General features: G+C 40.7%; 1 protein-coding gene across 1 annotated transcript in view; it reads left to right on the forward strand.

Moving 5' to 3' along the window:
• Positions 1-20875, forward strand: part of LOC309826149 (uncharacterized protein) — a gene marked incomplete at both ends in the record, with an annotated part of 50713 nt that extends 29838 nt beyond the window's left edge. The window contains 3 exon segments of the mRNA XM_082660114.1: positions 19865-19909; positions 19913-20356; positions 20360-20875. Of these exon segments, the coding sequence (XP_082516240.1) occupies positions 19865-19909; positions 19913-20356; positions 20360-20875 (1005 nt within the window).
• Positions 20876-24376: the final 3501 nt, after the last annotated feature.

The raw sequence follows: 24376 nt of genomic DNA on the forward strand, positions 1-24376 counted from the left end.
GGTATCACATCAATGCTCTTCTCTTCCCAGTCTCAATCACCTGAACTGCCTACTTTTCTATCTCCTTGATTTCAACCCTATCATTCCTTTACCACCTTCATTTCACAGCTCCATCCCCCTTTTCACAGCTCCATCCCCTTTTTGATCACCACGCTCTGAGTTCCTCTTTTCTATTTGAGCCTATTGCTCCTATAAATTGTTTCTGTCCCCAAATGGATTATCCCTTGAATCCCCACATTCAGTATTATTTGCCTTTATCTCTGGGAGGTATATCCCAGGCTATCATTACTCCTTCATAGAAGACACTTACAGTGGAGTTGTCAGGGACAAATATTTCTGCGGACAAACCCCTCTCTCACTGCTTTGTGGCTCTGTCCTCTCCCCTCTGTGGTATGTTGGATATGGATTTGACTTTACGTCACTGTTCATATAAGTGGATTAACTATTTCCTTCGTATCTGGAGGAGCATAAATGACGCATGGCAGAGGAAAGACCTCTGTTCAGGTCTCCTGGGTTTTTCAATCTCCTAAGTCCATTCCCATTCAAGGTCAAGCAAATTTAAAATGACTCATACGGATAATACCCAAAGGTATTACCCAGTAGGTAATTTCTCCTGAAATTCCTTTATCAGTTACCCTTTTGAACGTTAGGAAGGACCTATACGGCACAGTATTGGGAATTCTGGGAATCATCTCGATTGATGGATGCTATGCCCGGGACCCTTCTAGTCTTCTGTTTCCTCAGCTGGCTGAGTGTGATGTGAGGAAGTCTTTGGGATTAGTTCAAATGTAATATGGAGGCTTCCCTCGTGGGGCAGTGGTTGAGAGTCTGCCTGCCGATGCAGGGGACGTGGATTCGTGCCCCGGTCCGGGAAGATCCCACATGCCGCGGAGCGGCTGGGCCCGTGAGCCATGGCCGCTGAGCCTGCGCGTCCGGAGCCTGTGCTCCACAACGGGAGAGGCCACAACAGTGAGAGGCCCGCACGCCGTTAAAAAAAAAAACAAAAAAAACCAAATGTAATACGGAATGGAGGGACCAGACTGACCAAGCGGAGCAGAGTTAGAGACATAGGGATAGATCAGTCCTTTGAAGTTTTGAATTGACCTGCTAGAATTCTGTTATATTTCAATCCAAATGAATACTTTTGATTAAGTATAATTAGTTTTTCTCCCTAAAGAAAGTGATTCAATTTATGAAAATTTTGGAATGAGTTTACCTTAAAGGAAATCTACAAATTTTTCACTATCAATTCATTTTACCTTCTTCTCCTCCTTTAAGTTAAAACACACACACACACACACACACACACACACACACACTCACACACACACACCTTTGTTCTTCCTCATCTGCCTTACTTGCCGTCTCAGTTCACGTACCCTAGACTCTCCATCTGATCTCATGAGAGAGCCTTACGTGGAAGCAGAATAAACTGTGGCCTCTACAAAGTTCTATCTGAAGAAGCTGAGCGTGTGAATTTGCTATCACTGCTGTAACTAATTACCACAACCTTAGTGGCTTAAAACAACATACATTTATTATCTCGTAGTTCTGTAGGTTAGAAGTTTGACAGGGGTCCCACTGGGCTGAGATCAAGGTACCAGCAGGGCTGCCTTCCTTCCTGGAGGCTCTGGGATAGAATCCATTTCCTTGGTTTTTCCAGCTTCTGTAGAGGCCACCCACATTCCTTGGTTTATGGTCCCCTTCCTCCCTCTTCAAAGCCAGCAATGTCACACCTACTCTCATCTGAAACATTCTCTGCTTTTAAAGACTCTTGTGATTAGACTGAGCCCACCCAGATAATCCAGAACAATGTCCCGCATTTCAAGGTTGATAACTCTTGTACATCAACTATACTCCAATAAAACTAAAATACTTAGAAAAAAAAAAGACTGACAATCACATTTGAAAAGTCCCTTTTCCCTGAGAGGTAATCTATTTGCGATTTCCTGGAATTAGGACCTAGGCATCTTGGGGGGTGGGGAGGGGGCGGTGTGCGGGGGGTGGTGGAGCGGGGTGGGGCAGTGACTATCTTGCATTCTTAGTTCTTTTAACACTTGTCACTTTATTAATTTGAGTTTCTGAGGCCAGCTCTCAAGAACATTCATGAGCTCCCCTTTGCGGCCAAGTTAAAATGTCCTCACCAGCCACTGCAAAGTCCATTTTACTTTTTGCTATACCTCTCCATCCTTCGCTCCTCACTACATCTCCCCCAGTACCATGGGATCTGGGCAGCATGCTATCCCATGACTTTTTTTTTTAACATTTTTATTGGAGTATAATTGCTTTACAATGGTGTGTTAGTTTCTGCTTCATAACAAAGTGAATCAGTTATACATATACATATGTTCCCATATCTCTTCCCTCTTGCATCTCCCTTCCTCCCACCCTCCCTATCCCACCCCTCTAGGTGGTCACAAACCACCTACATGATCTCCCTGTGCTACGTGGCTGCTTCTCACTAGCTATTTTACATTTGTTAGTGTATATATGTCCATGCCACTCTTTCACTTTGTCCCAGCTTACCCTTCCCCCTCCCCATATCCTCAAGTCCATTCTCTAGTAGGTCTGTGTCTTTATTCCTGTCTTACCTCTAGGTTCTTCATGACATTTTTTTCCCCTTAGATTCCATATATATGTGTTAGCATATGGTATTTGTTTTTCTCTTTCTGACTTACTTCACTCTGTATGACAGACTCTAGGTCCATCCACCTCACTACAAATAACTCAATTTCGGTTTTTTTATGGCTGAGTAATATTCCATTGTATATATATGCCACAACTTCTTTATCCATTCATCTGTTGATGGACACTCAGGTTGCTTCCATGTCCTGGCTATTGTAAATAGAGCTGCAGTGTACACTGTGGTACATGACTCTTTTTGAATTATGGATTTCTCAGAGTATATGCCCAGTAGTGGGATTGCTGGGTCGTATGGTAGTTCTATTTTTAGTTTTTACGGAAACTCCATATTGTTCTCCATAGTGACTCTATCAATTTACATTCCCACCAACAGTGCAAGAGGGTTCCCTTTGCTCCACACCCTCTCCAGCATTTATTGTTTGTAGATTTTTTGATGATGTCCATTCTGAATGGTGTGAGATGATACCTCATTATAGTTTTGATTTGCATTTCTCTAATGATTAGTGATGTTGAGCATTCTTTCATGTGTTTGTTGGCAATCTGTATATTTTCTTTGGAGAAATGTCTTTTTAAGTCTTCTGTCCATTTTTGGATTGGGCTGTTTGATTTTTTGATATTGAGCTGCTTGTAAATTTTGGAGATTAATCCTTTGTCAGTTGCTTCATTTGCAAATATTTTCTCACATTCTGAGGGTGGTCTTGTCATCTTGTTTATGATTTCCTTTCCTGTGAAAAAGCTTTTACTTTTTATTAGGTCCCATTTGTTTATTTTTTTTTTTATTTCCAATTCTCTAGGAGGTGGGTCAAAAAGGATCTTGCTGTGATGTATGTCATAGAGTGTTCTGCCTGTGTCTTCCTATAAGAGTTTTATACTGTCTGGCCTTACATTTAGGTCTTTAATCCATTTTGAGTTTGTTTTTGTGTATGGTGTTAGGGATTTCATTCTCTTCGTGTAGCTGTCCAGTTTTCCCAGCACCACTTTTTGAGGAGACTGTCTTTTCTGCACTGTATATTCTTGCCTCCTTTATCAAAGATAAGGTGACCATAGGTGCATTGGTTTAACTCTGGCCTTTCTATACTGTTGCATTGATCTATATTTCTGTTTTTGTGCCAGTACCATACTGTCTTGATTACTGTAACTTTGTAGTATAGTCTGAAGTCAGGGAGCCTGATTCCTCCAGCTCCATTTTTCGTTCTCAAGATTGCTTTGGCTATTTGGGGTCTTTTGTGTTTCCATACAAATTGTGAAATTTTTTGTTCTAGTTCTGTAATATATGCCAGTGGTAGTTTGATAGGGATTGCATTGAATCTGTAGATTACTTTGGATAGTATATTCATTTTCACAACGTTGATTCTTCCAATCCAAGAACATGGTATATCTCTATATCTGTTTGTATCATCTTTAATTTCTTTCACCAGTATCTTCCAGTTTTCTGCATACAGGTCTTTTATCTCCTTAGGTAGGTTTATTCTAGGTATTTTATTCTTTTTGTTGCAATGGTAAACGGGAGTGTTTCCTTAATTTCTCTTTCAGATTTTTCATCATTAGTGTATAGGAATATAAGAGATTTCTGTGCATTAATTTTGTATCCTGCTACTTTACCAAATTCATTGATTAGCTCTAGTAGTTTTCTGGTAGCATCTTTAGGATTCTCTATGTATACTATCATGTCATCTGCAAACAGTGACAGCTTTACTTCTTCTTTTCCGATTTGGATTCCTTTTATTTCTTTTTCTTCTCTGATTGCTGTGGCTAAAACTTCCAAAACTATGTTGAATAATAGTGGTGAGAGTGAGCAACCTTGTCTTGTTCCTGATCTTAGTGGAAATGGTTTCAGTTTTTCACCATCGAGGACGATGTTGGCTGTGGGTTTGTCATATATGGCCTTTATTATGTTGAGGAAAGTTCACTCTATGCCTACTTTCTAGACGGTCTTTATCATAAATAGGTGTTGAATTTTTGTCAAAAGCTTTCTCTGCATCTGTTGAGATGACCATATGGTTTTTCTCCTTCATTTGGTTAATATGGTGTATCACATTGATTGATTTGCGTATATTGAAGAATCCTTGCATTCCTGGAATAAACCCCACTTGATCATGGTGTATGATCCTTTTAATGTGCTGTTGGATTCTGTTTGCTAGTATTTTGTTGAGGATTTTTGCATCTGTGTTCATCACTGATATTGGCCTATAGTTTTCTTTCTTTGTGATATCCTTGTCTGGTTTTGGTATCAGGGTGATGGTGGCCTCGTAGAATGAGTTTGGGAGTGTTCCTCCCTCTGCTATATTTTGGAATAATTTGAGAAGGATGGGTGTTAGCTTTTCTCTAAATGTTTGATAGAATTCGCCTGTGAAGCCGTCTGGTCCTGGGCTTTTGTTTGTTGGAAGATTTTTTTTTTTTTTTTTTTTTTTTTGTGGTACGTGGGCCTCTCACTGTTGTGGAGCACAGGCTCTGGACGCACAGGCTCAACGGCCATGGCTCACGGGCCTGGCCACTCCGCAGCATATGGGAATCTTCCCAGACCAGGGCATGAACCCGTGTCCTCTGCATTGGCAGGCAGACTCTCAACCACTGCACCACCAGGGAAGCCCCCTGTTGGAAGATTTTTAACCACAGTTTCAATTTCAGTGCTTGTGATTGGTCTGTTCATTTTCTATTTCTTCCTGATTCAGTCTCGGAACGTTGTGCATTTCTAATAATTGTCCATTTCTTCCAGGTTGTCCATTTTATTGGCATAGAGTTGCTTGTAGTAATCTCTCATGATCGTTTGTATTTCTGCAGTGTCAGTTGTTACTTCTCCTTTTTCATTTCTAATTCTGTTGTCTTGAGTCTTCTCCCTTTTTTTCTTGATGAGTCTGGCTAATGGTTTATCAATTTTGTTTATCTTCTCAAAGAACCAGCTTTTAATTTTATTGATCTTTGCTATCGTTTCCTTCATTTCTTTTTCATTTATTTCTGATCTGATCTTTATGATTTCTTTCCTTCTGCTAACTTTGGGGGTTTTTTGTTCTTCTTTCTCTAATTGCTTTAGATGTAAGTTTAGGTTGTTTATTTGAGTTGCTTCTTGTTTCTTAAGGTAGGATTGTATTTCTATGAACTTCCCTCTTAGAACTGCTATTGCTGCATTCCTTAGGTTTGGGGTCATCGTGTTTTCATTGTCATTTGTTTTCTGGTATTTTTTGATTTCCTCTTTGATTTCTTCAGTGATCTCTTGGTTATTAAGTAGTGTATTGTTTATCCTCCATGTGTTTGTATTTTTTACAGATCTTTTCCTGTAATTGATATCTAGTCTCATAGCATTGTGGTCAGAAAAGATACTTGATATGATTTCAATTTTCTTAAATTTACCAAGGCTTGATTTGTGACCCAAGATATGATCTATCCTGGAGAATGTTCCATGAGCACTTGAGAAGAATGTGTATTCTGTTGTTTTTGGATGGAATGTCCTATAAACATCAATTAAGTCAATCTTGTTTAATGTATCCTTTAAAGCTTGTGTTTCCTTATTTATTTTCATTTTGGATGATCTGTCCATTGGTGAAAGTGGGGTGTTAAAGTCCCCTACTATGAATGTGTTACTGTCAATTTCCCCTTTTTATGGCTGTTAGTATTTGCCTTATGTATTGAGGTGCTCCTATGTTGGGTGCCTAAATATTTATAATTGTTATATCTTCTTCTTGGATTGATCCCTTGGTCATTATGTAGTGTCCTTCCTTTTCACAGAACTAGAACAAAAAACTTCACAATTTGTATGGAAACACAAAAGACCCCGAATAGCCAAAGCAATCTCGAGAAAGAAAAACAGAGCTGGAGGAATCAGGCACCCTGACCCCAGGCTATACTACAAAGCTACAGTAATCAAGACAGTATGGTACTGGCACAAAAACAGAAATATAGATCAATGGAACAGCATAGAAAGCCCAGAGATAAACCCACACACATATGGTCACCTTATTTTTGATAAAGGAGGCAAGAATATACAATGGAGAAAAGACAACCTCTTCAATAAGTGGTGCTGGGAAAACTGGACAGCTACATGTAAAAGAATGAAATTAGAACACTCCCTAACACCATACACAAAAAAATACTCAAAATGGATTAAAGACCTAAATGTAAGGCCAGACAGCATAAAACTCTTAGAGGAAAACATAGGCAGAACACTTTATGACATAAATCACAGCAAGATCCTTTTTGACCCACCTCCTAGAGAAAAGGAAATAAAAACAAAAGTAAAAAAATCGAACCTAATGAAACTTAAAAGCTTTTGCACAGCAAAGGAAACCATAAACAAGACAAAAAGACAACCCTCAGAATGGGAGATAATATTTGCAAACAAAGCAACTGACAAAGGATTAATCTCCAAAACATACAAGCAACACATGCAGCTCAATATCAAAAAAACAAACAATGCAATCCAAAAATCGGTGGAAGATCTAAGCAGACATTTCTCCAAAGAAGACATACAGACTGCCAACAATAACATGAAAGGATGTTCAACATCACTAATCATTAGAGAAATGCAAATCAAAACTACAATGAGGTATCACCTCACACCAGTCAGAATGGCCATAACCAAAAAATCTACAAATAATAAATGCTGGAGAGGGTGTGGAGCAAAGGGAACCCTCTTGCACTGTTCGTGGGAATGTGAATTGATACAGCCACTATGGAGAACAGTATGGAGGTTCCTTAAAAAACTAAAAATAGAACTACCGTATGACCCAACAGTCCCACTACTGGGCATATACCAGTATATGAGAAAACCATAATTCAAAAAGAGTCATGTACCACAATGTTCATTGCAGCTCTATTTACAATAGCCAGGACATGGAAGCAACCTAAGTGCCCATCAGCAGATGAATGGATAAAGAAGATGTGGCACATATATACAATGGAATATTACTCAGCCATAAAAAGAAACAAAATTGAGTTATTTGTAGTGAGGTGGATGGACCTAGAGTCTGTCATACAGAGTGAAGTAAGTCAGAAAGAGAAAAATAAATACCGTATGCTAACACATATATATGGAATCTGAAAAAAAAAAAGGTTCTAACGAACCTAGGGGCAGGACAGGAATAAATACGCAGATGTAGAGAAGGGACTTGAGGACACGGGGAGTGGGAAGTGTAAGTTGGGACGAAGTGAGAGAGTGGCATATACGTATATACACTACCAAACGTAAGGTAGATAGCTAGTGGGAAGCAGCCACATAGCACAGGGAGATCAGCTTGGTGCTTTGCAACCACCTAGAGGGGTGGGATAGGGAGGGTAGGAGGGAGACACAAGAGGGAGGAGATATTGGGATATATGTATAGCTGATTCACTTTGTTATAAAGCAGAAACTAACACACCGTTGTAAAGTAATTATACTCCAATAAGTTTGTTTTAAAAAAATGCTAGGCCTAAAAAAAAAAACAAACTCTATGTTATTTAAAAACCTCAAAAAAAAAAAAATGCTAGGCCTAAATAACTTTGCAGACGATTTCCAATAAATATTCAAGAGCCAGTAATTTACAAATCTTATACACTTTAGAATGCTCCTTAACTCATTCTATAAGAATTAGCATAACCCTATTAAAAAACTAGATAATAGCACCTAATAGATCTAATAATATCACATATCTAATATAGGTGTACATACCAATCACATCTTTAGAGACGGATGTAAAATTCTTATAAAACATTAGGAAGTTACATAGCAATGTATTACACAGCAACAAGACCAAATAGAATTTATTCCAGAAATTCAGAGAGAAATATTTATATAATTCACTGCAATTACAGATTAAAAGAAGAAACAAGGCAATTATCTCAGTGATGCAGAAAATATTCACTATAATTCAACCTACATCCCTAGGAAACAAAACACCTAAGAAGCCAGGAACTGAGGAAAAAAGTGTACCACCTCAATAAATAATATCAACAAGAACGATATAGCAAACATTATACTTAATGATTAAACATTAAAACAATTTTAATATTGTTCATAAATAGACAATAATGCCCACTGTCACCACTAATATTAATTATTAAACTTGAATTCACTTACAATTCAAAAACACTACAAAAATGAGAAAGTATATAAAGGTGGGAAAACTGGAGGAAAAAAAGTCATTATTCTCAGATATTGAGAAGATATACCCAAAATGCTATAAGGAATTCACTGAAACATTATTGAAAATAGTAAAAGAATTCAACTTGGTGGTAACATATAAAATCAAATTACATACATCATTTTTTTCTATACACCACCAATATTCATGGAGAAAATATAATAAGTGCTATTTTGGGCAAAATGAAAGACCACATATCATGAAGTAAAGTCCTGATTTAAACATGCACATGCATTGCTTCTTGCAAATATACACTTCAGTGCATATCAGAACTCACAAGAAGGGAAGGGAAAGCCTCAGGACCAAAAATAAACATAAAGCAGAAAACCAGAGAATTGAATACTCCTCCATCAGTAGAAGGGTAAACTGGATAGAAATCATCCCACAGCAAAGATCACAATGAAATGGTTTGCCTCAACCTGAGCTTTGAGTGGAAAAAAAATCATCTCTTCTGAGAATTCAAAACCCTGACAGGAGTCTTGGGTTCAAGTTTGCATTGCCTACATGAAATGGGAAACTCCAAAGGGAAAAATTAACTAAGATTAATTCAGGGTTAATAATGACTTATGATGCCTGGAAGAAGCAAATATTTGCCTTCTCTGAAGGAATGCACAGTGAACCTGAGCCTTCCAAGACTTCCACATAAGTAGCTGAACATAAATTCATAATTAAAAATTCATGAAGAAACTAGCCATTATTAGCAAGAATCAAAAGAAACAACCAAAGCATAACAGACTCTCAAGGACCTGAACATTGGAGTAATCATATACAGAATGTAATGTGAATAAGAAGCTAAAAAAATTAAAGGAGTTTTTGTTTGTTTGTTTGTTTTTCGGCTGTGTCGGATCTTTGTTGCAGTGAGTGGGCTTCTCTCTAGTTGCTACATGTGGGCTTCTCTCTAGTTGTGGCACGCGGGCTCTCCTGTTGAGGCGCACAAGCTCAGCAGTTGCTTAGTTGCCCCGCGGCATGTGGGATCTTAGTTCCCCGACCAGAGATCGAACCCACGTCCTCTGCGTTGGAAGGTGGATTCTTCTCCACTGGACCACCAGGGAAGTCCCTTAAAAGAGTGTTTTAAATGAGCAAGAAAAAAAGATAATAAAAGAAAAAAAGTAGATTTGTAAAAAGAATGAAATAGAACTTCTAGAAATGAAAGCTATAACCAACTGAATAACTCCCTGAAATTGGTCACATATATACACAGAAGGATGGTTAGGAGACTTGGAAAAGAAAATGAACAAATCTAATAAGTAATATATCTGCATGAGTTCCAGAATGAAAAAATAATATGAATGAGGAAGGGTCACTATTTTATGGGATATAACTGGGAAATTTCTATAATTGATGAGAAATACAAATTCCCATATTCATAACATATCATCCTAGAATACATAAGAAGTAGTCCACATATAGTCACATTGTGGCAAAACTGTAAATCACCAAAGTCAAAAAGTACATCATTTCTATACACTAACAACAAACTGTCAGAAAGATAAATTAAGAAAACAATCCCATCTACAATTGCATCAAGAGAATAAAATACCTAGGAATAAATTTAACCAAGGAGGTGAAGGATCTGTTCACTGAAAACCATACAAGACTGATGAAAGAAATTCAAGAAAATACAAATAAATGGGAAGATATTCCATGCTCATGGTTTGGAAGAATTCTTATTACAAAATTTCCATTCTATCCAAAGATAGCTACAGATTCTATGCAACCCCCATCAAAATTCCAAAGGCAATTTTCACAGAAATAGACAAGCAATCCTTAAAATTGTGTGATACCACAAAAGACCCTCCACAGCCAAAGTGAACTTGAGAAAGAACAAAGCTAGAGGCATCACACTTATCATTTGAAACTATGCTACAAACCTGTAATAATCAAAACTACATAGCAGTAGCATGAAAACAGACATATAGACCAACGGAACAGAACGGAGAGCCCAGAAATAACTCCATACAACTACAATCAATTAATTTATGAATTGGAGAAAAGCCAAGAATATACAGTGGAGAAAGGATAGTCTCTTCAATAAATATTTTTGGGAAAACTGGATAACCACATGCATAATAATGAAATTGGACCCCTATCTTAGACCACTCACAAAAATTAACTTGAATGGATTAAATATTTAAACATAAGACATGAAACCATAAACTGCTAGAAGAAAAACTGGGGGAAACCTCCTTGGCATTGGTCTTGGCAATGATTTTTTGGATCTGACACCAAAAACACAAGCAACAAAGCAAAAATTAATAAATGGAACTATCTCAAACTGAAAAGATTCTGCACATCAAAAGACATAATCAACAAATGAAAGGACAACCTACACAATGAGAGAAGATATTTGTAAATCATATATCAGATAAGGGGTTAATATCCAAAATGTATAAAGAACTCATACAACTCAACAGAAGGAAAAAAATCCAATTTTAAAAAGGGCAGAGGTGGGCTTCCCTGGTGGCGCAGTGGTTGAGAGTCCGCCTGCTGATGCAGGAGACGTGGGTTCGTGCCCCGGTCCGGGAAGATCCCACATGCCGTGGAGCGGCTGGGCCCGTGAGCCATGGCCGCTGAGCCTGCGCATCCGGAGCCTGTGCTCCGCAACCGGAGAGGCCACAACAGTGAGAGGCCCGCGTACCGGAAAAAAAAAAAAAAAAAAAAAAAAAACCTGAATAGAACAAAAGAGGTGGAGGAAGGAGAAATGTACCCCCTTATTCTTGTCTCACAGCTTGAGTTGGGACATCCCGTCTCATCATTTACACCAGTGGCTCCCCTGGTTCTCAGGTCATTGAATTAGGACTGAATTACACCCTCAGGTTTCCTGGGTCTCCAGCTTGCAGAAGGCAGATTGCGGGACTTCTCGGCCTCCATAATAACGTGAGCCAATTCTGCATGATAATTCTTTCTCTCTCTCTCTAAATGTGTATATATACATAAATATGATGGATATAGCTGATGTAGATATAGACATAGATCCTATTAGTTCTGTTTCTGGAGAACCCTAATACTGTCCTGGAAATGGTATATAGAGGAAGGAAAAAAAATAGAAATAGTAAAGAAAAACAGGAGAAAGAAAGAAGGGAGGGAGAAAGAGAACAGGTGACACAGAAGCTCTTAATCTTGTCATGTGGTTTCCTGAGCAGAAGATTTGAAAACCATTCACTTATCATTCCAATATACAAAAGAAAGATTCTAGAATAAGATGCTGTAATCAATTAAAATATTTCTATGTTCCAGCTTTAACCAAAGACTCTTTTGGGAATGATTTCTCCACTTTCTAGTTATGGTAAGTAGTTAGTGTGGGGAATTTTAGGATTCCGGAGAGCTGAAATCTTCTGTGATCATTATTCTGAACGTGTATTCTTATCACTCCGTGTTGTTGACATAGACACCAAAAATTAATGACAATGAAATGAAAAAGGGGCTCTTATTCTTCTGTATGAATAAAAAGGAAAGTGCTGCCTGGGGAACTGTCGTCTTTAAAGGATTTTTTTCTAAGGTTCAAAGAGCAAAATGGGGGAAAAAAGAAATAGAAGAATTAAAACCAGAATCAGAGAAAGAACTACAGCAGGGCAACTGCATAAGACAAGAATTTGGGGGCTTCCCTGGTGGCGCAGTGGTTGAGAGTCCGCCTGCCGATGCAGGGGACACGGGTTCGTGCCCCGGTCTGGGAGGATCCCACATGCCGCGGAGCGGCTGGACCCGTGAGCCATGGCCGCTGAGCCTGCGCGTCCGGAGCTTGTGCTCCGCAACGGGAGAGGCCACAACAGTGAGAGGCCCGTACCGAAAAAAAAAAAAAAAGATATTGGAAATGAGGGGGTGGAGAGGGGAGGTAGATGGACTTCCCTGGCAGTCCAGTGGTTAAGACTCTGAGCTCCCACTGCAGAGGGCACAGGTTCAATCCCTGGTAGGGGAACTAAGATCCCACGTGCTGCACGGTATGGCAAAAAGAAAAAAGAAAAAAAGAAAACAAGAAATGAGAGGAGAGAGAAAATGGAAATCTTTGGGATTATAGGGCCTGGAACATGAAATGTACTCAGTAAATCCTTTATAATTAAATATTTAATGGATGAATGGTACCAACCCATCCTTTGTCTGCTATATTCCCTCTTTGTGTGAGAAGTTTGGTGGAAAACAAGGAGAAAATGCATTTCCCAGTCTTTATGATGCATCTGATTATGTATATTATTAGGACAACAAGAAAACCACCTGCCTAAAAAAAAAAAAAAGGTAAGAAAGAAAGAAATGAAATGGACTGAGACACACCCTCCTGGGAGTTCTATTTATTTTCCCTACATTCCCGCGTCTTAAGGAGACAGACTCCTCTGTTTGTCCCCTATGAGCCCTTCAGGCAAAGATATTTGGGCTCTAATCCCAAGGTCTATGAGGATACATCTCCTCCCCTGCATTAGGAGAATTTCAAAACCAAGATGTGCCTGTTCGCATACCCCTTCCAGTGTGTGTTCAATTTCTTAATAACACTCTAGGGAGCTGCATCCCAATAGGAAAGTCTGGCTACTCAGGTTCAACAATCACTTCCAAAAGTGTTCCCTCTGGGGATCCTTCCACTGGGGCTGAGAGACTGGTGCTCACGGCAGCAGCACCGTGGGGCAGTGTGTTAGGACCACTCAGAGGCAATTCTGGGAGCCTACCCTTTGCCTCCTGTATCAGGAGAGAAGGTACTGTACCAACCAACCCCCAGAGGCATGTCTACCTTAAAGAGGAGTATTCCTTGATAATCAATCATTCCTAAGGTCAGTGTATGCAACCGAATGGCTAGCACTGCCTCTTGGGTAGGGATTAGAGGTCGGGAGCTTTAAGGGAGGATACTTTGTGACATTGGGGGCTTTTGACTATGTGCTTGTGTGTCTGACTATACGTCTGTGCATGTGTGCCCATGCACTACCAGTTTTGAAATATTATTGTGGATTTCAGAAATATTTTGAATGTTAATAATGCTCCTGAAAGGTAGAGGATACTGTATATTAAAGCTAAAAACTTTAGTGATGCACAGCAGATAATTAGTGCTTCAGTATTAGGAAGGGGACTTGAGGAGCATAGAGAGAAGGTCAGCTTGTCAAGAGGGATAGAGGAACATATGCTTGGTGGACAATTGGGGTGGGGATTCCCTCAAGTTGGGGACTCTATGAAATTCAATAAGCCTGTTTTGGGGGGTTTGGGGGGGGTTTTTTCTGGTTTTTTGTTTGTTTGTTTGGCCAGTTGTGCAGTTTGCAGGATCTTATTTCCCTGACCAGGGATCAAACCTGGCCCGGCAGTGAGAGCCCCGAGTCCTAACCACTGGACCGCCAGGAAATTCCCAAGCCTGTTTTATTAGAATGGGTTTACCTCGGCCTATTTCTAAAGCAGTTCTTGAGATCGTGAACTCGTTCTTGCCAAAAGCAAGGACAACAGCAAACTTATAAACAATAGTTCTCTGTTTTCTCTTCTTCCTTCCTGTTACAGACACACATACAGAGGGATTCTCATTTGTCCTCCCATCCTCCATCTTTACTTTCTTAGTTGTGCATGTATTTTGTGCAGGGAAGTGTACCCATTTTTCAGTTGCATTGGTGACTTGATTACTTTCACGACTAATTTCTGCACAGAACCTCGTGCATTTGGGTTACAAAGCCCATTCTCCTAACCACTACGGTAGACTGCCCCTGGAAATTCTTGATCACAGCCGTTTTTCTTGCCACCACTAATAAGCCATCAGTTAACTGTCAAGAAACAGTTGAGGTTTACAGTTAATTGAGGTTCAAATGTTGGTAAAAGCAATGGACGGAACACAGTCTTAGACTCGTCACGAGGTAATTGAGGGCAACGTTATTTAAAACAATTGAGTATTACAACTCCAAAGGTTGGGGGGTCATAAACTGCGAATGTGGAATTAACAGATGCACACTACCATACATAAAATAGATTTAAAAAACAAGGGGGCTTCCCTGGTGGCACAGTGGTTGAGAGTCCGCCTGCCGATGCAGGGGACACGGGTTCGTGTCCAGGACCGGGAAGATCCCACATGCCGCGGAGAGGCTGGGCCCGTGAGCCATGGCCACTGAGCCTGCGCGTCCGGAGCCTGTGCTCCGCAACAGGAGAGGCCACAACAGGGAGAGGCCCGTGTGCCGCAAAAAAAAATAAAATAAAATAAAATAAAATAAAAAAATAAAAAATAAAAAACAAGGATGAACTGTATAGCACAGGGAACTATATTTAATATCTTGTAATAACCTATAATGGAAAAGAATAGAAAAAATGAATATAGATATATACATACATACATATCTCCAAATCACTTTGCTATATACCTGAAACTAACACAATATTGTAAATCAACTATATTCCAATAAAAAAATTTATATATATATATACATATATATATATATATATTTTTTTTTTTTTTTTTTTGGCCACACCACGCAGCACGTGGGATCTTAATTCCCCAACCAGGGATTGAACCCGGGGCCCCCGTCAGTAGAAGTGTGGAGTCCTAACCACTGGGCCTCCAGGAAAGTCCTCCAAAATGTATATATTTTTTAAAAAGCTCTGTGGTGACCTAAATGAGAAGGAAATCTGAAAAGGAGGGGATGTGTATATACGTGTAGCTGATTCACTTTGTTGTACAGTATAAACTAACACAACACTGTAAAGCAACTATACTCCAACAGGAAACAATTTTTTAATTTAAAAATTAAAAAAAAAGCTCCAAAGGTCTAGAAATCACCTAGATCAATGGATCCATTTAATATTGTTTAATATTGTGCAGAACTTGCCTACTTGCAAAGGGACTCAAGGCAGTGAAGGCTCCCATTTCACTCATGAAAAGACTGAACATCCTGGAGTTTACACGCCTTTAAAGATTCCACTATTGTTCCATGAAGGCCTCAGAGCTCAGATCTCCCAAGCTGGTATCTTTTCTCTGTGCCACAATACTTCCCACCATAGTCCAACATTAAAAAAAAAAAAAGAAAGAAAGAAAAAGAAAAATCCTCTGTGCATTATCTAAAAAACTTCATGTGTTCTGATCATTTTCTTTTAAGAATCTGTAAAAACCATTTACTCTGAAGAAAATAACTGGCCCTTTTTTTAAAAAAATAAATGTACTTATATATTTGTGGCTGCTTTGGGTCTTCGTTGCTGCACGCGGGCTTTCTCTGGTTGTGGCGAGCAGGGGCTACTCTTCTTGTGGTGCATGGGCTTCTCATTGCGGTGGCTTCTCTTGTTGTGGAGCACGGGCTCTAGGCGCACGGGCTTCGGTAGTTGTGACTCAAGGGCTCTAGAGCTCAGGCTCAATAGTTGTGGTGCACGGGCTTAGTTGCTCCGTGGCATGTGGGATCTTCCCGGACTAGGGCTCAAACCCGTGTCCCCTACATTGGCAGGCGGATTCTTAACCACCGTGCCACCAGGGAAGTCCCTAACTGGTCCTTTTAAAAACTAAAAATATTTGAAAAGGATGAAATCTTCTGGCAGTTATTGATGGATTCATAGATCACTGGGAGTGAGCTAAGAAAATTAGCTTTGTGTTGCTTGGGCTTCAAAGGAAAGGGAATAGGAGGAAAGTTAGTAATATAGAAGTTCTGTTCTGATGAGAAAATGAAAAATAAAGTACAGTGGGATCCGGAGAGCTGAGTCATGAACAGCAGGATGAGAGGTTGGCTTCAGTACAGACAGAATACAGAGGGAAGTGGTACAAAGAAATGTCAAAGGTGAACACAGCCCAGTGTTAGTGAAAACAATAGTGAAAAGGCTAAGCTCCAAGCCTATTTGCCCAAAGCGATTGGGTGCTTTAAAGGGAGAGTGAGGGGGACAAGCTGGGGCTCAGTAGAGCCAGAAAAGTGAAAAATTGCAAAGAGTTAGTCAGTGTCAGTGCGATTAGGCTGGTTGTGTCTGGGAGCTGGAAGTAATCCCCCCACGGAGACTGGGAGACAGAGGCCCCTTCCTTCCTGTTGATCATAGTTAGAGGAAAGGCTCTCAGTCCTTGAGAGAGACACTTGTTAGTCACAAGATGTACATATTCACAATTACAAGGCCTTTCCCATACGTGCTCTAAGTAAAGGAGGTCAGCGGCCTATCTCAGATGTTGGCTGGAACAAACAGTAAATTCACCTGGCGGCTTTGTGCCTTCCCAGGAAGGCGTTTTAATGGGGGTTTGGGGTCATCCTAAGGACACAGCCTTGCGCTGCCAGAGGCCATGCTACAGTCTGGTCACCTCTTGGTGCAGGTCTGGACAGAGTCATTAGGTGCCGAGATTCTGCAGCTCTCAGGGGCGCAAGGAAACTTTGGGGTGATGGAGATGTTCCTTATCCTAATTGTGGCGATGGCTTCATGGGTGTACACGTATGTCAAATCTCATCAAATTTACCTCTAAATGTGTGCAGTTCATTGTATGGAAGCTACACCGCAACAAAGCCGATTTAAAAAAAAAAAAAGCCACAAAAGACAGTTTTGTTTTAAGCAGTTGGCAAAATCACAATAGCCTGATGCCTGTCAACACCCGAACTGGAATTTATTCTAAATGTTTTCTTTAAAACAGGGTGGGAAACAGGAGAAAAGCATCAAGTAGGATTTATAGGAAATGAATCTTGGTAATAAAAGTTTTTAAAAAATTGTGCTCCTGGGCTTCCCTGGTGGCTCAGTGGTTGAGAGTCCGCCTGCCGATGCAAGAGACACGGGTTCGTGCTCCGGTCTGGGAAGATCCCACCTGCCGCGGAGCGGCTGGGCCCGTGAGCCATGGCCACTGAGCCTGCGCGTCCGGAGCCTGTGCTCCGCATCGGGAGAGGCCACAACAGTGAGAGGCCCACGTACCGCAAAATAACAAAACAAAAAAATTGTGCTCCTTTGCAAACTAGAAATGTTCTAAATTGTTTTATCCTTTGGCATACTTTTGTTTGTTTGTTTTTAGAGTAACAGATTTTACTACTTAGAGCAGTTTTAGGTTTACATAAAAATTAGAACGTACAGAGTGCCCCCTCTCCCCACTGCCACCCCAGTTTCCCTTATTAGGAATGCATTTATTATTAATTCATCTTGCATTAGTGTGCTACATTAGGTAACAACTGAGGAACCAATATTGATACATTATTATTAACTGCAGTCCATAGTTTGCATGAGGTCTCACTCTTAGCGTTGTACATTCTATGGGTTTTAGTAAATACATAATGTTATGTATCCACAGTCAGAGTATCATATAGAATAGTTTCAATGCCCTAAAATCCCCTGTGTCTCACCTATTCATCCCTCCCCACCTCCACACCCAGCCCCCGGCAACCGTTAATGTTTTCATTATAATTTTATCTTTCCCAGAACGTCATATAGTTGGGATCGTACAGTATGGGCATTTTCAGATCAACTTCTCTCACTTAGTAATGTAACTAAAGTTTCCTCTATGTCTTTTCTTGGCTTGAGAGCTCATTTCCTTTTATCACTGAATAATATCCCATTGTGTGAAACATACCTGCTTTTGAAATGCTAGATTTGATAATAGTTGCAATTATTTCAAAGAATCATATTCTATAAGAAAAGAATAAAAAAGTGTATTTTCGTCAGCATTTCTGAAATAATGTGTATAAAAGATTGGCTCTGCAAAATGTTAACTGTGCTATACGCAGCGGAAATGTGGTCTGTGCCGACCTCAGTTTAAGTGAATTAAACAAGTTTCTTTAAGCTTCACAATCCTGTAAAGCAAACATGCTTATACGCATTTTTACTGATGATAAACTGAGGCTCAGAGCTACCTACCAATTAAGTGACAGAGTCTATCAAATTCGGATCTGCTGCATAGAGAAGAGATTTGTGGCTGCCAGGGCTTTGGGGAGGGGGTATGGAGTGGGAGTGTGGGATTAGCAGATGCAGACTATTATATATAGAATGTAAACAACAAGGTCCCACTGTATACCACAGGGAACTATATTCAATATCCTGTGATAAACCATAAAGGATAAGAATATGAAAAAGCGTATATATATATATATATATATATGTATATACATATACATATATATACATGTTTAACTGATAAAATATAAAATTATAAAATAATTTCTATAAATATTTTATAATAAAATTATATTTCTATAAATATAATTTATAGAATTATAATTTAATTTATAATTTAATATATAATTTAATTTCTATAAAATATTTTATAATAAAATTATAAAATAATTTCTACTGTACAGCAGAAATTAACACAACATTGTAAATCAACTATACTTCAATAAACTTTTAAAACACACACACACACAAATTCAGTTCTGCTGATACTAACATCTTTGCTCTTTGTGCAAAACTAAAACCTTTACAAATACTGAGGCGGCAAGGAGGGACGTACAAATGTAAGTGATGAAAGGAAGGGAGCCTGAGAAAGGAAAACGATTTGTCCAGTGTCCTGGAGGGTGAAGTTCTTGCCAAGAGCATTATGGAGAGCAGGGACTATAGCTATCAGTTACCAAGTCCCAATCTTGGGCCAGGGAAATCAGAGGAAAACAAGACACCAAAAGAAGGGAGACTGGAAAAAAAAAAAGAAAGAAGAAGAAAGAAACAGTGATTTACTCAATTAAATTGTCTTAGCTGCTGCAAAGCTATTTATCCTAGGGAGACAGTAAACCGTAAACTGGTTTTTTGGCCTTAATTTAGAGCTGGTCACCGGTATCATGAAAATCTGCTCGGACTATGCCAAGCAGATGGTCTCCTGTGGAAGAAGATGAGAGAAGAAACTATAAGCCTCCATTAGAGCCACAGACCGTGTTTTATATTTTTCCCCTGCATGTGTTTCCCACTTCCTAACAATGAGATACATGAGTGTGCATGAAAACAAAAGCAAAACTAGTCTCTTCACTTCTCAGAGCATTCAGTGACTTTTTAAGAGGCATATAGAATCTACAAAATGATAAGCCTGTAAAATTTTTAATAAGAATTTAATAACGTACTGATTTAGGAGCTTCAGTTAATTACACCCGTTGGAAACCCACTCTCTGGTTTGCTCTGAGAGAACTCAGAAAATGCCATCTACTAGAGATAGAATTGTAGGCATCCCTGCCCCAAAGAAAAATAATCATAAAAATAACCCCCAAGGCAGCCTGGTCATATAACTCCCACTCCTTTTGTTTCTAATGATACCTTTTCTATATTCTATTTTCTGTTTTCTCTCCAGGTAATTGAAGAAGAAGAAGATACATGACCCGATGGAGCAGGGAAATTACACCAGGGTGAAAGAATTCATTTTTCAAGGACTGACCCAGCCCCAAGAGCTGAGCCTGGTCTTATTTCTTCTGTTATCCTTGGTGTACACAGCTACCGTGATGGGAAGCCTCCTCGCCATTGTCACCGTGACCTGTGAATCTTGCCTTCACACCTCCATGTACTTCCTGCTCTGCAATCTCTCTGTCTTGGACATCTGCTTCTCCTCCATCACTGTTCCGAAGGTCCTAGTAAACCTTCTTACAACGAGAAAGACCATCTCCTTCAATGGTCGCACCATACAGATGTTTTTCTTCCACCTCCTCGGTGGGGCAGATGTTTTCTCTCTCTCTGTGATGGCCTTTGACTGCTACGTGGCCATCTCCAAGCCCCTGCGCTATGTGACTATCATGAGTAGGGGGTGATGCGCTGCCCTCATTGTGGCCTCCTGGGTGGGGGGCTCCGTCCACTCCATCGTGCAGATTTCCCTCTTACTCCCACTCCCCTTCTGTGGATCTAATGTTGTGGATGGTTTCTACTGCGATGTTCCCCAGGTCCTCAAACTCACCTGCACCGACACCTTTGCCCTTGAGGTCTTAATGATTTCCAATAATGGCTTGATCTTTACACTGTGGTTCATCTTCTTGCTTGTGTCCTACACAGTCATCTTGACAATGCTGAGGTCTCACACTGGGGAGGGCAGGAGAGAAGCCATCTCCACTTGCACAGCCCACATCATGGTGGTGACCTTGCACTTTGTGCCCTGCGTCTACGTCTACGCCCGGCCCTTCATTGCCCTCCCCATGGACAGAGCTGTCTCCATTACCGTCACTGTCATCATTCCTGTCCTGAACCCCATGATCTACACCCTGAGGAACCAGGAGATGAAGTCAGCCATGAAAAGACTGAAGAGGAGATTTGGGCCTTACAAAAAGAAATAGATGCCATAGGGGACTTCCCTAGTGGTTAAGAATCCACCTGCCGGGCTTCCCTGGTGGCGCAGTGGTTGAGAATCTGCCTGCTAATGCAGAGGACACGGGTTCAAGCCCTGATCTGGGAAGATCCCACATGCCCCAGAGCAACTAAGCCCACCACGGGCCACAACTACTGAAGCCCGTATGCCTAGAGCCCGTGCTCCGCAACAAGAGAAGCCACCGCAATGAGAAGCCCACGCACCACAACGAAGAGGAGACCCCACTCTCCATAACTAGAGAAAGCCCGTGCACAGCAACGAGGGCCCAATGCAGCCAACAATAAATAAATTTATTTTTTAAAAAAGAAATAGATGCCGTGAAGTCCAGATTGGAAGAGTCAGAATTGAAAAGTATTTTCTCACAACACAATAGAAAACCCCAATCAACAGCCCATCGTGAGGCCAGAGTCTTCCCTTTGCCCTACAGCAGAACCCTCTAATAAGGATGGTCTGAAATAACCGTCTCGTGGCGTGGTTGTCAGCAACTTAGAGTCTCAGGTCTGTAACTTGTCAGCTCTGAAAGGGACTCTAAAGCTTATATCACTCGAACACCTCACTTTACAGGTGAGGAAATGAAGTCTGAGAGAAGATTACCTCTCAGTTCTTGAGTTGTGGCTGTACCATGTGTGCAGCCCAAGCAATAATTAGTAAAACGATCTCCAGGGACCAGGAGTCCAGGCTATAAAATCCAGCCACCCCTCCCTTTGTGGAAATTTTCCATTGCCCACCGTGGAAGATATGAGTTCTGTTTTTCTAAGGAAGCCTTTGGGTTTCCCTTACAGAAGATGAGATAACGTTCATATTTTTTCAAAGTTTTCATAGCTAATAAATGGCTCGGGCAAGGCTAGATCTGAGATCTCTGACCATCAGCTAAATGCATGTCTGACTACTCCTGTTGCCTCAGGCAGGATTTGAGGGCATCAAGCTCATCTATAAAAATTTATCCTCTATTGTAATGTCATGAAAGACACTTTGTTGTCATTATCTGACCGAGGAGTACATATGATAAGGCTTCTGTACCTCTAAGAATTTCAGCATCATTTTCCTGCCATTTATTCTGGCCCAGCCCTCAAGGGAGAAAGGAACCCTACCCTGTCTGCTTCGCTAGAATGTGCCTGAGTCCCAGGTTCACAAGAAGCAAAGGCTTAAGAATAAACTGACTTTCCATTATTCAGGGACTGAATGTCTAGAAGATTACAAATCAGCCCATTCTAAATTCTTCCTCGTTCCTCTTTCTAGCATTTTCTTTAAAGCCTCCGCATTAAGAGAATAGAAACGATAAATAAATAAATTCCAGCGGGTCTCCTGGCAACCTATTATTTTTGTCGAGTAAATAGATGAAAACTGTAGTCAACTAAAATTTGGACTGGAAGTACTGATTGGCCTGTTATATCCCAGTCTAATCTCCCAGCCATGTCTGATGGACAGATGTAAGGGAAGTAAAGAGCCATTTGCACAGAGGGATTCAGGAGGGAAACACAAACAAGGGAAACTTGCTCCAAAATCCAGCCCCTCCCAACCAGCTCTATCACTGCCTACTGCTGCTCCCTTGGTGTTGTCCTGAAATTCCTGTTCGCGGGATATTTCATAAATTAGACACAGTTCATGGGGTTCAAGCTAGATACAACGCCACTGAAAGCACACAACTCCCGCCAGCACTTGAACCCTGCCAAAACTCAGATTGGGTCTTGAACCCACTATCTTTTTTTTTTTTTTTTTTTGGCGGTACGCGGGCTTCCCACTGCTGTGGCCTCTCCCGTTGCGGAGCACAGGCTCCAGACGCGAACCCACTATCTTGTAATTGAGATCACACACCTGGCTTCAGGACCTGCTGAAGTTCAGGTTCTTTATATCTCAGCGCAGAAAGAATTCAGTGAGAGGCAAAGTGATAGGTAAGAAGTGGATTTACTTCGAGAAATATACACTCCATAGACAGAGTGTGGGCCATCTCAGAAGGCGAGAGGACCCAAATATGGGGTCGCTAGTTTTTATGGGCTGGGTAACGTTTTTTTTTTTTTGGCCTTGGCATGCAGGGTCTTAGTTCCCTGACCAGGGATCAAACCCATGCCCCCTGCAGTGGAAGCATGGAATCCTAATCACTGGACCACCAGGCAGTTCCTTGGCTGGGTAATTTCAAAGGCTAATGAGTGGGAGGGGTTTTCTAACTGTTTTGGGGAAGGGGTGGGGACTTCCAGGAATTGGGCCACCGCCCACTTTTTGGCCTTTCCTGGTTGGCCTCAGAACTGTCACGGTGCCTGTGGGCATGTCATTTAGATGCTAATATATTACAATGAGCATATAATGGGGCTCAAGGTCCACTGGAAGTCAAATCTCTAAATCCATTCTCAGTATTACCTCACTAGGGATTAATTTCAGGTGGTCTACTGGCGCAGCCAAAGGCACCAGGTGTCATCCCAGAGTGGAAGAGATGTAGGACAGGAAAGCTGCAGCGGGTGCATGGGAGGGAGGTAAGTCCAAGTCCGGGGTGTAAAGGTAGCCCAGAGACCCAGGTACAGAAGGGTGGAACGCTTCAGCAAGGTGGCAGGGGCAACACAAGGCAGACGCTATTGACGAAATTCACATTTTCTCGTCTGATCCTGGACTCATGGATGCTTTACTAAAGTTGGAAGATCTTTTAAAAATCTACATTTGCTTCTTTGGGGTGGTTGTTACTTCCTACCTAGAATTAAAATCATTCACCACACTTTTGACTTCAGCCTTGAATTTTGTACCTAATTACCCATGTAACAAAAACGTCAAAAACAATTCAAGGTTCCCTTGGAACCAAAGAATACAGAATCATATTCTGCCATAACTAGTATGTTCCTTTATCAACAGTAGCAGCTACTTTCTTCCTTGCGAATCATTTTTTATTACCAAAAAACAAAAAAACAAAACCAAAAACCTTCCCTTCCACATACGGTTTTTCTTCTTCTTTTTTTTTTTTTAGCGGTACGCGGGTATCTCACTGTTATGGCCTCTCCCGTTGCGGAGCACAGGCTCCGCTGCCCAGCTGTTCCATGGCATGTGGATTCTTCCCTGACCAGGGCACGAACCCGTGTCTCTTCTAGCGGCAGGCGGACTCTCAACCACTGCGCCACCAGGTAAGCCCTCACATACCTCTTTTAGCACTTAATCTTTACTTTCTAGAGGCAAATAGTGAATTGAGGATTCACAAGAGACTAGTTCCAGGAAAAAAAAAATACACACACACATGTATACACACTTTTTACTTTGAGACTATCCCAGGATACACACACATACACACACAAACACACGCACAAACACACACACACTTACTTTTAAGAGACAATTGATTACTGGGTTCCTAAAAGACCACAGTACTTTGGAGAGAAGCAGTATACATTAAAATCTATTTCCCATGAAAATGTGTTCCTTCTCCTTCCATGTAATGAGAACGTGTTGCTTGACAACAATCTTTTAACATATGGATTCTAACACAGGGTAT

The sequence above is a fragment of the Grampus griseus genome (genome assembly GCF_964374135.1).
Source record: "Grampus griseus genome assembly, chromosome: 8".
Taxonomy (NCBI): Eukaryota; Metazoa; Chordata; class Mammalia; order Artiodactyla; family Delphinidae; genus Grampus; species Grampus griseus.